This window comes from Wyeomyia smithii, chromosome 3 (genome assembly GCF_029784165.1).
Source record: "Wyeomyia smithii strain HCP4-BCI-WySm-NY-G18 chromosome 3, ASM2978416v1, whole genome shotgun sequence".
NCBI classification, from domain to species: Eukaryota; Metazoa; Arthropoda; class Insecta; order Diptera; family Culicidae; genus Wyeomyia; species Wyeomyia smithii.
The window spans coordinates 166,457,219-166,475,842 of record NC_073696.1 but is presented as its reverse complement, the minus strand read 5'-3'; the positions used below and the strand labels follow the sequence as shown (position 1 = coordinate 166,475,842).

The 18,624-nt window shown below is 40.5% G+C and overlaps 1 protein-coding gene across 2 annotated transcripts in view; it reads left to right on the top strand.

The window, feature by feature from the left end:
* The first annotated feature begins 488 nt into the window (after positions 1 to 488).
* Positions 489 to 18,624, top strand: part of LOC129727329 (C2 domain-containing protein 5) — a 194,732-nt gene continuing 176,596 nt past the window's right edge. For both annotated transcript variants that reach the window (XM_055685069.1, XM_055685068.1), the window contains exons 1-3: positions 489 to 798; positions 873 to 988; positions 1,045 to 1,145. In XM_055685069.1, coding sequence (XP_055541044.1) covers positions 622 to 798; positions 873 to 988; positions 1,045 to 1,145 — 394 coding nt within the window. In that variant the 5' untranslated portion in view covers positions 489 to 621. The remainder of the gene's footprint in view (positions 799 to 872; positions 989 to 1,044; positions 1,146 to 18,624) is intronic.

Sequence of the window (18,624 nt, the reverse complement as noted above, 5' to 3'; positions counted from 1 at the left end):
GGTAAAAATTTGTATGGAGTTTTTGATATTGATATTGTTGATTCAAGGTATCCGATTTTAGGTAAATGATGACTTCTGTGCAGGTACTCAAAAGCCGGTAAATCACTTTTACCACAAACTTTTACCTAAAAGTACCTTCCCGCACAGAAGGGCTGATTTGCGTCAACAATACGCATATTTTTGTTTTCTGTGTTCGCTTCGTCTTTTGCAGGGATACCAGATGTGCAGATTTGTCTGCAAAACGCAGATTTTTAGAGTCCGTGGGCAGATTTTTATTGATTTGCAGATATTCACAGATTTTCCATAGTTTCTGCAGATTTTTGTCAGAATCTCCTTATATTTGCGCAGTTTTTCTCAAAATGTGTGCAGATTTTTACAGACTTTTACCAGCGCGAGCGAAATTTTTTCGAATCACGAATAGATTTTTGTCAGATTTCAAGCAGATTTTTCCGGTTTTTCGAGCAGTTGCAGACATTTTTCGAAAACATCTGGCATCTCTGGTCTTTTGTGAATAACGAATAATAAGCAACATAAACATAAACAACCTGCTGTAAAGAAAGAAACGATAAGAAACGATTTATGTATCCTTAAAATACGTAAATTTTCCAAAATATAAACAGAATGCCAGGTAAAGTTAAAGTAAAAATTCTCGCGGGCCGCAATTTGCCGGTTATGGACAGAGGAAGTGATACTACTGACGCTTTTGTTGAAATAAAATTAGGATCTACGACTCATAAAACAGATGTATGCAGAAAAAGCTTGAATCCTGTTTGGAATTCCGATTGGTATAGATTTGAGGTATGTTTAATATAGTTATATTTACATCGTACTTGTGCATTTATGAATATAAACGTTTTTTTGGTACCGTTTAGGTCGACGATTCTGATTTGCAAGACGAACCTTTGCAAGTTCGTTTAATGGACTATGATACATACTCAGCGAATGATGCAATTGGTAAAGTGTATATTAACTTAAGTCCTCTATTGCAGTAAGTGCGTTGAGATCAATTGATATAAATGATTATTTATTTATTGCCATTTTTAGTTCTCTTTCAACGGATAAGCCTACACAAACCAGTAATCTTGGGAAAGGTTCGGTAATGTCTGGGTGGATTCCAGTATACGACACGATGAACGGTGTTCGAGGTAATTTTCAGTTGTTTTCCGAAATAGTAGCTAATCATTAAGAAGGGACCCCTTAATGATTAGCTACTATTAATCATTGAGGGGGGCTCCATCTTAGGATTTTACGGAATCCTAAGATGGAGCCACAAAACTATTATATGAAAGTTTCGACAGCACAAGAGCGCGTGCTCCCGGGTGGCGGATGGGAGCTAAGGGAGATGATGAGAGTCAGATACCTATGTTGTAGTCTTTCCTACTCTGATCTCGGCGATCTCCTATGTGAGAAAGTTTCTTAATGATATGAATTAACACTAAAGAATTTTTCTCACACGTGGACCAGACCACAGTGCAAGCTTTTTTCTTGTCTATATCCATGAATGCATTACAGTTCCACATGATACTTCATCACTTATAAGATAAAATGAAATAATGCTTTTATTCTTTTCTGGCAGTGAGACTCTTATGCATTTATGGATGGATTGTACTGCCGCTCCAAGCATAACTGTCCCAGCGTCCATAAGGTTTGCACAGAATATGGGACAGTTATGCTTGGAGCGGCAGTGTAGTGAAAAGTGAAATAAAACTCTTCACTTTTTACTGTTAGTTCCATGTGCTAATATGCAAAGTTGTAATTTTGTATGTAGTATTATTTAGTAAATGTGTACGTGGTTTCTTTATCAACAACATCGTTCGTGTATACATTGGGGTGGGACAAAAAATAAATCCTATGGGGCCATTCCTAAACCACGTGGTCATAAAGAGGGGGACGGGGGGGGTTTGTCAACAGACCACGGAAGACCACGCACGGTGGTGGTGGGGTAAACGAAATGACCACGTGGTCTTGTTTCCTGAATTATGATTTATTGTTGCCACCAAGTCATGAATGAAGATTTGCATTTTAGAAATATAGAATGTACTATAAGCTTAATAATAAAAATGTAAAAATTTGAATGAATTTTTGGCACTTGACAAATGAAAAGACCACGTGGGGGGGGGGGGGGGGGTTGGCCAAAAGACCATGAAAGACCACGGGGAGGGGGGGGTTGTACACGGGGTATAAAAACTGATCAAAACATGACCACGTGGTTTAGGAACGGCCAGTAGCTCCCATGCACTTTTCGTGTTCCTTATGGGTCCTGTAGCAGCCGTGTAACTTTTCAGATCGCTCGGGAAAACTATGTTTTTGCGCCTGATTTTTGGGGTTTCCATACGGTTTTATATGGGACGATCCACTTTTCCACTCCTTAACTCACTCCTACAGATTTATCGATGCATGATGTTTGTGGTGGGTTTTCCCGGAAAAGGCTCTTCCGGGGACCGTTGGGGGCTGCAGGGGTTATTCGCCCCAAGCTGATTGAATGTCTGACGAACGGCTCACCATTGAATTTTACTAGCAATACTGCTGCAGCATGCTGCTGTTGCAAATTCAATCATGTGATATCGTGTAGCATGTATCTTGGAGGCTTCTACTACTATGGCTTTCACTACCATGAGCAAAAATAGGCGTCGTAGCGCCTTGCGGTTTTCGGATGAGTTTTGCCCAGGAAAATTTCCTGCAGGTGTCATGTGTCGATGTGTTTTTGGGAGTCAACTGGACATCTCTAGAGAAAAAGTTGTGAAGGGGTCGATTTTCCCATATAAAGTCGTATGGAAACTTTAGGGGTCGGGCGCAGGGATATGGTTCCACCGATCGATCTGAGGGGTGCACGGTTGTTGTGGGGCCCATGGGGAGCACGAAAAGTGCATGGGAGCGAAAAAATAACACCATTGCTTCTTTCCCATATAACCGTGTCCCAGTCTAATATACCATGGAACGGGGTGAAATTGATCAATTTTTATAACAATTTCCAATTAACTAGCTTCATGTATATTTTTTCCGAAATAGTATAATTTTAAAACAAGTACTGGTATGTGCTCCAGTAAACCTCTATGGCTATTGGTGAAATTTCTGTCGTCTACTTCATGAAATAAACTCGATAATTCTATAAGGTAAATTGGGGTGAAATTGATCACCATTGAAATCCATACATTCTTTTGGCAATGTGCTTTTTTATGCTAAAAATAAATGATGATTTCTGTATTGAAAAATATCGTTTGCAGCTAGCTTGGAAACGAAAATAACGATATTTTAGGTTAAAATTTGTTTATTTTGGTTCACGAGCTGCTTGTTGCTAAATTTGCTCCTATTTGATCGTCGTTAGACCGATTTCAATTCGGTTTGTTGCAAAAGCTCAAAAACTAGCTCTGAAATTAAAATCTTTGTTGTTTCCTGCGAATTCATCAGTATTTCTTTAATGGTATAGAATGATCATTGTTGAAAATTACATTTCTGAGCTTTTATCAAACTTCACTCACTTCTCCAAATTTAACGTAATTAACTCTCAACTGAGATTACTTTAAGTATATTCAATACTTTTTTTTGTTATTTGGAAACTTGAGTTAGAAGAATTTTTCGAAAATATGAAAAATTGCATCGGGCATGCAAGGGTTAACTTTGACAGGTATATGAATCATGCAAAAGTTGCGTTTAAGGTCACGTTAACATTGTCTTGTGTTGAAAGAGCAATATCTTTTGATTAGAATATTTTATCACGAATTTTCAGGTGCTCAAAGTCACCCCACTGATCAATTTCACCCCTTTTAACGGTACATTTGTTTTTTTTTTCTTTTTGTTTTTTTTTATGATAACTTCCACGATTTTATTCCGAATTCCATAGGGGCCATCCACATTCCACGTGAACAGATTTTAGACGATTTTGATATAAATTCTAAAAATTTGGTATGGACCGTGGACATTACACATACCCCCCTACCCAAAGCTGTCCACGTGGTATGTGGATGGCCCCATAATGAAACATCGGGTTTAGATATCTAGATATGTGTTGAATTCACCAACACAGCCAAATTTGATCAAGGAGGCGCAGTTCTTCGTTTTCAAAACTAAGTATTATTTTATCAATATGTTTGTTTTTGTTTATCAATTAGCATTTGTTATTATTATTATACTGCTGTTTTAATTTTTATTACTGTTATTATTATAATTGTTATGAGAGACAATTCGCGCCGAATGTCCGATGATCGAATATCGACCATTTTTGATTTGAATGAATCTTTGCACACGTATTTGGCTTAGCAAACTGAGTATTTTCCACAGATGGAGAGATTTTGTACACCCATGAGTTATATTCTAAAAGAGCGTATGGCTTTTGGCATAGGTTTTATTCGAAACATTGTAGTCCAGAAACCGTTGGTTTGTATAGAAAAACTGTCTGAGAATGAGTTGTAGGGAATTAAAAATGCATCATAAAAAAAATATACACCGTACAAAAAAAAATATATATGACCAAAAAAAAAATTAAAAATAAACATTAAATTTCAATTTAAAAAAAAGAGTTGATTTTTTTTTTCAAATAAACTTGACGTTTATACGCACCCTGGGCTTGGTGGTTAGCCTATAGGGCGCGTACTCCCGGGTGGCGGATGGGAGTGGGAGATGAAAAGAGTTGGCCATCTGTTACTTTTCCTTTTTCCTATTATGACTTCTCTTGGCTATCTCCTATTCAATTCTTCTACTTCTACTTATTAAAATATGCTCTTATTTTACAAAAGGCTAGTTTTGAAGAATGGATCTCACACGTGGATCAAACCACCGTTTTGTTGTTTTTGTTTTTCGCTTTTTTTCTTTTTTTTCTCTCTTTTTTTTCTTTCTATATTGTTTTTCTTTTTTTTTTCTACTTTTCCTTAGAAATAAATCGTCGGTTAGATTCGGTGTTGGCGCGGCTTAAAATTTTGCAATTTTGAGTTTTCGATGGCAAACGATGCTAAATACGATTAAATTTTATCTCACAAAGACCCGTTTTAAAATTCACAAAAAATCCAGAGTTTTGAGGAGATGTGCCTTTAAATTCAAATTTAAAATGTTCTAAAAAGACCACAAAATGAGATTACAACTCGTATAACTTGCTCATTATCGACCTGAACAGGTTTAATTAAAATAGGAAGTCTTAAAATTTAAAGTTTTCACGGAAATGAAAAAAGTTTTCGACGTTGATTTTCAAAAACGGTTTACTTGAAACTGTGAGTTTTGAGTTGTTGAGTTCATAAAAATATACAAAATATATTTTGTTGATTTCATACTGACATTACTGAAGTCTTTCTATATGCAGGGAATAGCGCGTAAAAACGCATAAATTCCTAAATCCGCGTAGAAAAAGCGTAGAAAAACGGCGTAAGGGGAGACATTAGGCCTCTGTCATACTGGATGCCGACCCGGGCGGTTGGGCGGGATTCTTGCCGCGGGTAAATAAACAGCCGTAAGTAGAGCTGTTCATTGGCCTACGGCAGGAGTTTCGCCCGATCGCTCGCGTTGGCGTTCGGCCTGGCAGAGGCCTTAGTGTACCATTATTCATTATATTCTTTTTTCTCTTTTCTCTTCTTCTATACAAAAATGAGTCAGACATTATTATTTTTATTATTGTTATTTTAATATTATTATTATTTTGATCAAATTTTGTAAATGCATTACAAGTGCATACATCCCAACCAATGTCTTATAATGTATGGCTAGTGATTTACTCGAAATGAGATAGTGGAAGTTGTGTGGTGCACAAGCGACATAACTTGTCGCTGCCTTGTCCCTCGTTAGTACTCGCTTATAATTGAGTACTGCCAACACTGTACACTTCGGTCGGTTCCCTTCTCGCAGCATTCTGGCATTGTGTAGCGAGCGTTCGGATTGGTAAGTCATGTCCCGTCCAAAATATCATCAGACTCTCGTTGTCGGGTGATCTTATAGTCGTGAGCATTATCACGCTCGGTGGAGCTAAGGGCACGTCACATTGGCGATCCTGCCGGGATAATTCTTCAGGAATTATTATTATTTAGTAATCAAAAGAAAAACGAATATAAGATCACTCGGCTCGGGATAAGGTATAGTGTGAAAAAGTGTAGAGTTGTCTGAAATGAGAGAGGCATAGGCATAATACCTGCCGGAGACAAGAGGGCGTTTTTCGATAATCGCCAGAGTATAATGAGAGATTATGGCGTGTTGGGATGACCGCCTGAGTAAGAGAATCTGGCGTTTTGGGATAACCGCTTGAATAAGAGAGAATGGCGTGTCGGGATAACCGCCAAAACAAAAGAGAATGGCGTTGAGAGCACGGCGTGTCGGGATGACCGCCTGAACAAAAAGAGGGAGAGGAAGAGAGATTATGGCGTGTTGGGATAACCGCCTGAGTGAGACAATCTGGCGTGTTGGGATAACCGCTTGAATAAGAGAGAATGGCGTGTCGGGATAACCGCCCGAGAGAGAGAAAATGGCGTGTCGGGATAACCGCCAGAGAGAGGGAAAAAAAAATTGACAAACGAGAAGTATAACGTACTTATGCTTGGTTTTTTTCTTTTTGGTTATTGTCCCACAGATAAATTAATTGTCAAAAACAATGTCGGCCCCAGGTAGATACGTACGTATTAACCAGCCAACCGGAGATGACTTCGGAAGTGAAAATTATAATGCGACTTACGGTGAACCATCAAATGTCGGAAGATTCGTTCGCGCTCCCTCTTACTAGGTCGATTACGCAGTGAACAACATCGACGAGCCCGACGACCATCAATTCGACAGTTACAAAATCACGGTTGATCCAGACAGTGAGATGCAGGCGTTGAGACAACAGGTCGCCGAGTTACAGAAAGTGGTTTCGGAAATCTCTGGGAAAAGATGTTGACGGGAATCCAGAGACGATGACACGGATAACAGTTGGAACTGTGAGACGTCTTTGATGCGTGCACCAGGTGGGAACTCGAGCATCAGATGGGACCAGATTAAGCCATTTCCCAAAAATGTCCCTGCGAATCGGATGTGGGAGGAGTGGTCGAAATACATTGAGAACTTCGAACTTGCGGCTTCATTATCGAACGCCACTGATCCGGTGCGCTGATCGCAACTGCTATTCCTATCCATGGGCGAGGAGCTACAAGCTATCGTTCGAGCATCCCAGTTGAAGCCGAGCTTGAACGATAAGCAGTGCTATGCTACGTTTATCAAAAATATCGAGAGTCATCTACGATCCATGACTGATACGACGGCCGAGCATGAGCACTTTTCTTCTATGCATCAGGAAAAAAGTGAATCGGTCATGGCTTTCCACGCTAGGCTCATGGACAAGGTTCGCCTCTGTCGCTATGATCCAAAGGACCAGGAACGCTTCGTGCGTGCTCAACTTCTTAAAGGGATGTCCAATCGAGAGCTAGCCAGGACGGCAAGAACTTTTGGTCACGTGACAACTTTTATCGTCCAGTCAGCAACGCGAGACGAGGCGTATCAGCGAGAAATTACCCCAGCAGCGGATGGCGAGGATACAACAATAAATCAAGTACGGGGACGAATAAGCAAGGCACCGTTGAAAAGAGAAGCTGAGGCCGAACGGGCTGGTAACTCCCGTAGCAAACAGTTCCGCTCTAACAGGGATCCCCCGAGAGGTCGTCGAGATCGCTGCTCTAGATGTTACGGTAGAGCACATTGGAATCGACCTTGTCCTGCGCTCAAACTCAAATGTTATTCGTGTGGTCAAATGGGTCACTTTTCCGCAGTTTGCCGACAAAAGCGTATCAATGCCGTCCAAGAAAGGCAGACTCCTCGCGATGATGTTGTAGATTCTAAGAGAGAAGAGGTAAACTAAGCTTGTTTGGTTAAATTGATCACAATGAATTGAAAGTTTTCCATGTTTAAGTACACTTATGTATATTTATTTATCTCCTTTATTTTTCTTGTTAGCTTAATGCACTTTCTCTCGAAGACGTACTGGTTGAATGCCGCGTCGGGTCTTCGAGTGGTATCACATTCTTGATTGACTCGGGGGCGGATGTAAATTTCGTAGGTGGTAATGACTGGCAGCGTCTGCGAGAGGAATATGAATTAGGAACGGTTGACTTGGAATTTATTGGAATTGGTTCAGGAAGAGGGCTGCGAGCCTACGCTACACATGTGCCAATGGTAGTCGATTCTGCATCCAGAGCGAATATACAAGCGGCGAGGTCGACAAACTCTGTGGTAGCCAATTTCCTTGTCGTAAAAGAAGGAAAGCGATCACTTCTCGGCAGATCAACAGCGAGTGACCTGAAGTTGTTAGCTATCAGGCCTCAAATTAATGAGTGTAGAGAAGTCAAGAACGAAATTTTTCCCAAGATGCCGGGTGTCAAAATAAGGTTTAGTGTTGATAAAACAATCCCACCAACGCGAAATGCTTACTACATCATTCCTGCTGCTTATCGCGAGGGCGCTCGACGTCGACTTTTGGAGACGGAAGCGAATGGAATCATCGAAAGAGTAACTTCTGCGCCGGAGTGGATCAGCGGCATGTCTGCTGTGGCGAAAGGCAAGGACGACTTTCGCCTAGTGGTCAACATGCGTGCACCGAATCGGGCTATAAAACGCGAATACTTTCGCCTACCACTCCTGGATGAAATGAAGGTGAAACTGCATGGGTCAAAGTATTTCACGAAGCTCGACTTGAAAAGCGCATACTATCACCTGGAACTATGCAACGAGTCACGTGACCTAACAACATTTCTAGTAGAGAACGGGATGTTCAGATTTACACGTCTGATGTTTGGGGTAAATTGTGCTCCTGAAATATTCCAACGTGAAATGACGAGAATTCTGGAAGGAGTTGAAAACAAAATTGTTTATATCGACGACATACTGGTCTTCGCAAATAGCTTAGAATTGCATAAAACTGTTGCTCAAATCCTTCAGATTCTCAGATACAATAATCTGACTGAATGATTCAAAGTGTGAGTTCGATAAAACTCGTATCACGTTTCTTGGTCACGAGCTGGACCAAAATGGGTTTCACATTGAGGAGAGCAAGATTCAAGCTATTAAAAAATTCCGAAGACCTTCCACAACTTCAGAACTCCGCAGCTTTTTAGGATTAGCATCATACGTGAGTTCCTACATCCGGAATTTTGGGGAAATATCTAACCCGTTGTGAACGGTAGCAGGATCCAAAACTTGGAGTTGGGGCGAGCAGCAAGAGAGATCTTTCAACATGTTGAAAGAACAAATAATTCGATGTACCGTGTCGTTAGGATACTTTTCGGGCCGTGAAAATACGGTGTTGTATACGGACGCGTCACCAAATGCTCTTGGAGCAGTACTAGTTCAAGAAAGCGAAGGTTCCAGTCCACGTATAATTAGTTTCGCGTCCAAAGCTTTAACTCCAACAGAGAAAAAGTACGCACAAAATCAGCGAGAGGCTCTCGGTGCGGTCTGGGCGGTAGAACACTTCTCCTATTTCTTGTTAGGAAGGCATTTCACCCTACGAACCGATGCGAAAGGCGTTGCATTTATTTTTAACCGGCTACGTGAAAACACTAAGCGAGCCCTGACACGAGCAGACGGCTGGGCATTGCGGCTTAGTCCTTATGATTACAGCATAGAATATGTTAAAGGCCAAGTAAACATTGCCGACCCATCTTCTCGTTTATATCAGGGGAATGGGAAGTCGCGACTATAGAAGCTAACACCGTTAGTTTCTTGACCGAGGATGAAATCAGAGCATGTACGGAGAACGATGAAATACTTCAACAGGTAATATGTTCACTACAACACTAGGAAAGTCATTAATAAGTAGTAAATTCCGTTAGGGTTTCAAAGCACTAGAATCCGGTAGCTGGCCGAGGATGCTGAAAAGATTTCAGGCGGTGTCAGATGACCTATCGGTCGAGGACGGCATACTAACGAAGCTTGGCTGTGCCGTAATCCCGGAAAATTTACGCCAGAAGGCTCTAGAAGTTGCCCATGCTGGGCATCCGATGGCTGCGAAACTAAAAAGTATATTGCGGGAACGCGTATGGTGGCCTGGGATGGCGACAGATGCAACGAAATGGGTTGAGTCTTGCAAAATTTGTGCATTAAATGGCAGACCGGAAAGACCTACCCCGATGCAACGATGTTTTGCTCCAAAGTCAGTGTGGGAAACGATTGCCCTCGATTTTAACGGCCCATATGCTAGGTTTGGTGGCATCTCAATCCTAGTGGTTATTGACTACAGATCTCGTTACGCAATTGCTAGACCTGTTAAATCCACTAGTTTTGAGTATACGAAGAAAGTACTCGATGAAGTGTTCGGCAAAGAAGGTTTTCCTAAAGCAATTAAATCCGACAACGGGCCACCGTTCAACAGCGATCAATATAAAGTCTATTGCAATGAGAGGGGCATCCAAACTATTTTTTCTACACCATTCTTCCCGCAGCAAAACGGCTTGGTCGAGAATTTTATGAAGGTAGTAAATAAGGTGATGTCAGCTGCACTGGCTAACGGTAGCCACTTCAATGAAGAACTGCAAGCGGCAGTACATTCTTATAATGCGGCTGCTCACACAATAACCAAAGTGCCACCAGAGGAGGTTTTATCTGGAAGAAAAATTCACCGGGGACTACCCTTGTTGGATCGTGGAAAAGCAAACATCGATGAGCAACTTTTAGATAAGAGAGATGCTGAAGCAAAAATACAGTCGAAGTTCCATGAAGATGCTCGACGCTACGCTAAACCTAGCAGTGTTCGCCTTGGTGATACTGTCGTAGTTGAACGGCAAGCGAGATCTAAAGGTGACACTCGATTCTATTCTAGACAACACACTGCTGTCCAAGAAAATAACGGTAGTTTGGTTCTGTGCGATGAAAGTGTAAACCTTTCGAGACGCCACATTACTCAGACCAAGAAAGTGCATCGCTGGCGGAGTTTGAAACCGAAAAGTTCTTCAGACACCAATCAGGAAACCATGTCTAATCGACCGTCGAGAAATAAGCGAGCCCCGATCCGTCTATCTGATTATGTTTAGGCAGTGTTTTTATGTGGTTACTGGAACCGGCAGGATTCAGGTGATCTGGAATAAATAAACCATTCTTTTTTTTGATAAATTATTTCAAACTCACCTCTGTTTTATGCTATTTGAAAGGCTTTTTTTTCCTTCTCAAAAGCAAAGTGCAACTTTTTTTATCGAGTTGCTGCGATTGTGCAAAAGTTGTTGATTTTTTGCTCTTTGACGTTTCCCATGGAAACATAAAAAGAGAGAGAAAGGAGCACGAAAGAAGAAAAAATTCTTCGCGAAGTTTCGTGTGGTTTATAAGGCATTACAAGGCGTTACTAATTCTAGTATACTGCACGCTAGCAAAAAAGTACTCAGAATTAGATTTGTTCCGATCGATTTTAGCATTTTACGGGAGAAGCTAGAAGTGAGTAAATAACTAATGAATACTGGTGTTGATTCAGTTGACTAGTGAGTACATGACTTCCGCCGTAATGCTGTTGTGTATGAGTGACGCTTAATCATTGGCTAGGAAACGAAAATTCAATAAGGCCCGTGATTAAAACTAACTTGCACTGAGTGCCAATATAACACTTTTTTTTCCTCTTTTTTTTTGAGAGAGGAGAGGAAAGATGTGTGGTGCACAAGCGACATAACTTGTCGCTGCCTTGTCCCTCGTTAGTACTCACTTATAATTGAGTACTGCCAACACTGTACACTTCGGTCGGTTCCCTTCTCGCAGCATTCTGGCATTGTGTAGCGAGCGTTCGGATTGGTAAGTCATGTCCCGTCCAAAATATCATCAGACTCTCGTTGTCGGGTGATCTTATAGTCGTGAGCATTATCACGCTCGGTGGAGCTAAGGGCACGTCACAGAAGTGCTTGAGGTTTGCACGATATCATGTTTAATTACAATGATTCGTGCAAAAATCTAGTATTGCCGTTCTGTCTTAAATCAGTAAGTTGGACAATACTGTTTTGATCCGCCTGATCGCTTTATTCTTCCATCTTCACTATTCTACAAGTATAGCATGGACGGTGTATACACTGGAGATCTGGCCCTAGGCCCCCTTCTATACTACACAATTACAATTACAATAAACTTGACGTTAATACGCAACTTTAAAAAAAAGTCCAGAATGGAGAAATGAAAAATATTCTACCATAAGATTATTTTGTTATGAAAATTCTAATTCAAACATTTTTTAAAATTCTTGTATTCTGATGATTTTAAAAGATGCAGAGTCATTTTGAATCAAAAAGCTTTTGATAGTTATCATTCTAAAGAAATCGGTCCAGCAAAAACCTTACGTTCATTGGAATGCTTGATCAAAAATATACAATTCATTCTTTGACAACAAAACGATTGGATAAATAACTCAGGTGCTGTACCTTAGCCTACCTTCACTTTCCCCCTTGCCGAATGTTTTATAAAAAAATATGTTTGTCGTGCAACACTACTTACTTGTTTACTAATAATAACTGTTTGTAAAGTACGCTACCAATATCCTATAATATCTGTTTTCGTATATAAATACGGTTGCACTTCTCTAGAAGTGTTAGTAACAGTTTGCATTTTGTGAAGATGAATAAAGTGAAAATAGAATACACCAAACCCAAGTGCTGTAAACCCCTTTCTGATCATCGGTGCTCATCAAGCTTACGCAAATTAAACGAAAACGTTATTGCAACATTAAAAATATTGAACTGTCAAGCTCATTTTAATACGTCTTTATCAATTTTTGATTCGTGTAGATTATATTGTATCGAAGTGAAAGCTGATTTTGATCTCGAAGAGCATCCACACAATTCATTCATGGAACCATCAACATCAGGATGTGGAAGAAACATTCTACCGACGGAGTTGCAACCATCTGCATCTGTATACGAATTGGCGGAGATACCATCAATCGTATCATCATATTCTCAAGAAAGCATTCAAAAAGAATACTCCAGAACACAGAAAATTGAGTTATTCAACAGAGGCCTAGCTGGAATCATCGTTTTACCGATATCACTGGCAAAGCTCAATCAGGAAAAATATCCTAAAAAAGTATCTGAACATTACTGGCGGTATGAGAAAAAACATTTTAGATTTTGATGCTGAAGAAGACCTGGATTTATTGAAACCCAAAGTGAGAGACTTCGACGAGCTGATTTTGCAGTTGAAAGAAAAAATTACTGCGCCCGAATGCTCGAGGGAAGATAAAGTAAGAATACTTTCGGTTCTACCGAAATCTTGGAACCAACAAACGATAACAGAACAATTTTAAACAACGGAATACATTGTGAAACAGGCTTGGCGCATATCAGAGGTTAGTGGAATATTGGCTATTCCTGACGTGAGGCTTGGACATGGATTGACCCTGGAAGTAAAAAATGAGGTATTGCAGTTTTATGACAGTGACCAGATCAGTAGAGCCATGCCAGGGCAAAGGGACTACATTATGTAGCTCAACTACACGATCCAAATATTGTTATCTCCGCAAATTTGAACATTGCCCAAGCCGTTTAGATTTTGAAAACATTTTTTCCAAAGAACTTGAGGAACGTTCTGTGAGAGAAATACCTTTCGAACAGTGGATTGCAACAGGTCGATGCAATATAGAGACACTTGTGAAACCAATTGATGAATTTGTAACTTATTTTTGTGAAAAGTTGGAAAAGTTGATAACCCATGATCACATAAAAACTCAACAGTCGACTTACATGAGAGGAGCAAAAAATAATTTGAAAGATGGTGAATTTGTTCTAGTGTGTGATTTCTCAGAATTCTTTTCTTGAGAACCGTTCGCCCAATCGTCTTGTTGTCAAAGAATGAATTGTATACTTTTGATCAAGCATTTCAATGAACGTATGGTTTTCGCTGGAGAGCCACGGGCAAATTAAGAAAAACGTGTATTTTCCTAAATTTTAATAATTTTTCGAGCCTAAATTAGAAATAACCCGAAAACCAATGCCTCTAGAATGTAAACTACCAAGAGCTTTTTGATTTAAAATGACTCTCTGCATCTTTTAAAATCATCAGAATATTTTTTTTTTTTTGAAAAATGTTTGAATTAGAATTTTTATAAAAAAAATCAATCTACCATAAAAAAATTATTTTTCATTTCTCCATCCTGGACTTTTTTTAAAGTTGCGTATTAACATCAAGCTTAAAAAAAATTAAAAAAAAAATTCAACTCTTTTTTTTTAAATTGAAATTTAATGTTTATTTTTAATTTTTTTTGTGCAGTGTATATTATTTTTATGATGCATTTTTAATTCCCTACAATTCTCAGACAGTTTTTCTATACAACCAACGGTTTCTGGGTTACAATGCTTCGAATAAAACCTATGCCAAAAGGCATACGCCCTTTTAGAATGTAACTCTTGGGTGTACAAAATCTCTCCATCTGTGAAAAATGCTCAGTTTGCTAAGCCAAATACGTGTGCAAAGTTTCATTCAAATCAAAAATGGTCGATTAAAATTTCGCGTATTTCCAGGTCATTTGAAATGACTTTGCTCATTTTTATTATTGGTATTACTATCATCATTATTTTTTTTATTATCATCATTATTTTTCAGCATAGTAAACTCAACAAACAAACAGATGCACACACTCACTCACTCATTCTCTCACACTTACACTCACGTATTACCCTTCAGAGATCCTTGCCTTTCCTTATCCTTCCTATCCTTTATTGACTAGTTATAACTTAGGAGTCTTGCCAAGATGCTACCCTAAGAAGACAGTATTTTTGCAACTTGCTCAGGGTTATTCTAGTTAATTACACAGAATTTAATTGACCAGCTGGTTACTGAGGCTGTGATGCCAATCCTTTTATCACTGGTATAGCATGAATGGTGCCTCATAACACCAGTGACCCGGCCCTTGGCACCCTTCTATACCTCACAAATACAAATACAAAAAATTGATTATTTTTCGGATATTTTTCAGATTATTTTCGGAAAGTGTGAAGGTTTAAGGTTTAAGTTGGTTTATTTGACACGTCACGATACATCTTATGCTTTACTGAGCCAGATACAATTCTTATTATGTCTAAGTTAGCAGGAGAAAGAGGGAGGCCATTTTTTTATTTCTCGCGGCCGACTACGAGCTAGTGGGGATTAAAGGTTAGAGGAGGGGAGGTACAATTTTGAATTAAAACTATTCAGCACTTTGTTTTTCAACTGGTAGAACAGTAACAGTGATGTGGCGCAGTTTTGGTCTGAAGTGTTTACATAGATGTTGGCTCTTCGTTTAGTGTCTCCCGCATAGTGGTATTCTGACAAATAGACAAAATAATTTTAAATTTTAATGTCAGCATTTTTCAAAAAACAGTAAAACTGTGTCATATACTGGAGATCCCAGCTTCCCAGAATGTCTCTGACGGGAACGTTCGGTTGTTTTCCTCGGGCCCGAAGGGAATCTATAAGCTCAGACCTAACACCACAGTATTCGGTACACGACCAAACAACATGCTCGATGTCATGGTAGCCATCGCCACAAACGCAGTGATTACTGTCTACAAGCCCTATACGAAAGAAATGCGTGTTTAACGTATAGTTATTGGACATAAGTCTGGACATCACGCGAATGAAGTCCCGACCTACATCCAACCCCTTGAACCATGCTATCGTCGATACCTTAGGAGAAATGGAATGTAGCCACCGTCCCAGTTCATCTGTATCCCATGATGTTTGCCTACTTTTGAGCGTCCTCTGACGCAAAATACTGAAAAATTCATCATAAGCAATTGGTCTATCATAAATATCGCCATCAATAGCACCCACCTTAGCTAAAGAGTCAGCCTTTTCATTGCCCAGAATGGAACAATGAGAAGGGACCCATGCTAAGGTAACCCGGTATTTTTTATCTGTTAAAGCACTTAAAAACCGCCGTATTTTCCCCAGGAAATACGGGGTGTGCTTCACAGGCTTCATCGATCGCAGAGCCTCAGTGGCACTGAGACTGTCTGTGAAGATGAAGTAGTGGTCTATGGGTAGGGTTTCGATGATCCCAAGAGAGTACTGAATGGTAGCAAGTTCTGCGACGTACACGGAAGCAGGAGCATCGAGTTTGTAGGACGCGGTAAAATTTTCGTGAAAAAACCCGAAGCCAGTGGACTCATCTAGATTAGATCCATCAGTGTAAAACCTTTTATCCCAACTAACATGTTTGAATTTATTGGAAAAAATCTTAGGGATCTCTTGCGGTCGCAATTGATCCGGGATACCAGTAATGTCTTGTTTCATGGTGGTGTCGAAGAATATAGCATTATCAGAAGTATCTAAAAGTGTGACATCGAAAGGAGCGTATGAAGAAGGGTTAATATCTTGAGCCATATAGTCAAAATATAAAGTCATAAATCTGGATTGAGATTGAAGGTCGACCAACCTCTCGAAATTTTCAATTACTAATGGGTTCATAACTGTGCATCGAATTAGCAACCGATACGAGAGATTCCAAAATCGATGTTTCAACGGAAGGATACCCGCTAGCACTTCAAGACTCATCGTATGGGTCGACTGCATGCAGCCCAAGGCAATACGCAAACAACGATATTGTATTCTCTCTAGTTTTATAATGTGCGTGTTTGCGGCGGAGCGAAAGCAAAAACAACCGTACTCAAGAACTGACAATATCGTTGTTTGGTATAACCTTAGTAGGTCTCCTGGGTGAGAACCCCACCAGGTTCCGGTAATCGTACGAAGAAAATTAATCCTCTGTTGGCATTTTCGTGTCAGATACCTAATATAACAAGCCCAGGTGCATTTAGAGTCGAACCAGACCCCGAGATATTTAGCAACTAAAACCTGAGTGATCGTTTTACCCGATAGTAGGAGCTGCAGCTGGGCTGGGTTATGCTTCCTAGAAAAAACGACCAACTCAGTTTTCTCCGGGGAGAATTCGATACCCAGCTTGAGAGCCCATTCAGACAAATTGTCTAAGGTATCTTGCTATGGTCCTTGCAGATCGTTAGCCTCGCTTCCAGTAATGGAAACAACGCCATCGTCTGCAAGTTGCCTTAGCGTGCATGAATTTGCAAGACATTTATCGATGTCATTGACGTAAAAATTGTATAAGAGAGGGCTTAAACATGAGCCCTGGGGAAGGCCCATGTAACTAATTCGGGAAGTTGTCGAATCACCATGTGAGAAATACATATGCTTTTCTGACAACAAATTGAGCAAAAAGTTATTCAAATTTGGTAAAAGTCCCTGCGAATGAAGTTTCTCGGTTAAAACTTCTACAGAGACAGAGTCGAAAGCCCCCTTAATGTCCAGGAATGCAGAAGCCATTTGCTCTTTTCGAGCAGAGGCGAGTTGAATTTCAGTAGAAAGCAACGCTAGGCAATCGTTCGTTTCTTTGCCCCGGCGAAAGCCAAATTGAGTATCTGAAAGTAAACCGTTTGTTTCGACCCATTTGTCTAGCCGTAAGAGGATCATTTTCTCCATTAATTTCCGAAGGCAAGAGAGCCTAGCAATCGGCCTTTAAGAATTGTGATCAGAGGCAGGTTTTCCGGGTTTTCGAATAGCAATTCCCCCACCTCCCTCCACTCGTGCGGAACAATGTTTAACTCAAGAAACTTGTTGAACAAGTTCAACAAGCGTCTTTTTGCAGAATCGGGTAGATCCTTCAACAAGTTGAATTTAATTCTATCCAACCCTGGAGCTTTATTGTTGCACGAGAGGAGAGCCATCGAAAATTCCAACATCGAAAATGGAGGCTCTTCCGTAGCTACTAAAAACGCGTCGCGAAAGGTTTTCTGTTCCGGTGCAGAGTCCGGGCAGACCTTTTTGGCAAAATCGAGTATCCAGCGGCCTGAATACTCCTCGCTCTCGTTCGAAACATAACGATTCCGCATGCGTCTGGCCGTGTCCCAAAGAGTGCCCATTGCTGTTTCCCTCGACAACGCGTTTACAAACCGCCGCCAGTATCCGCGTTTTTTCGCTTTGATTAAACTCGTCATCTGCCTATCCAGTACATCGTACTTTCGGAGCAGATCAAGAGTACCGTGTTTTCGGAAGGCCAAATACACCGAGGACCTTTGCGCGTACAGTTCAGAGCACTCTTTGTCCCACCACTTGTTGGGAGGACGCTGTCTAATCGTTACCCCGGGTATCGGTTTCGTCTGAGCTTGAGTCGCGGCGTCGATGATCAAGCCAGAAAGAAAGGCGTATTCTTCCTCCGAGGAAGTTCCTCGTGAGACTCGATGGATTCCACTATGATCGTCTCATATGACTTCCAATCAATATTACGAGTAAGGTCGTATGAAATATTGATTGGGTCCGGGGGAGTTGAACCATTAGCAATTGAGATAACGATTGGGAGATGATCACTACCGTGGGGATCATTGATTACTTTCCACTGGCAATCTAACGCTAGTGATGTCGAGCAGAGGGATAGGTCAAGCACGCTTTCACGAGCTGGAGGATAAGGTATACGTGTCGCTTCCCCAGTATTTAAAAGTGACATATTGAAGTCGTCAATCAAGTTACAGATTAAAGAAGATTGGACGTCGTCGTGATGCGACCCCCATTGCAAACAGTGGGAGTTAAAATCTCCCAATATCAAAAAAGGTGCGGGAAGCAATTCTGCTATATCAGAAAGTTGCCTCTGTTCAATCCGCACGGATGGAGGAATATAAATCGAAGCAAGGCAAAGGTCTTTTCCATTCATATTCGTTTGAATGGCAACGA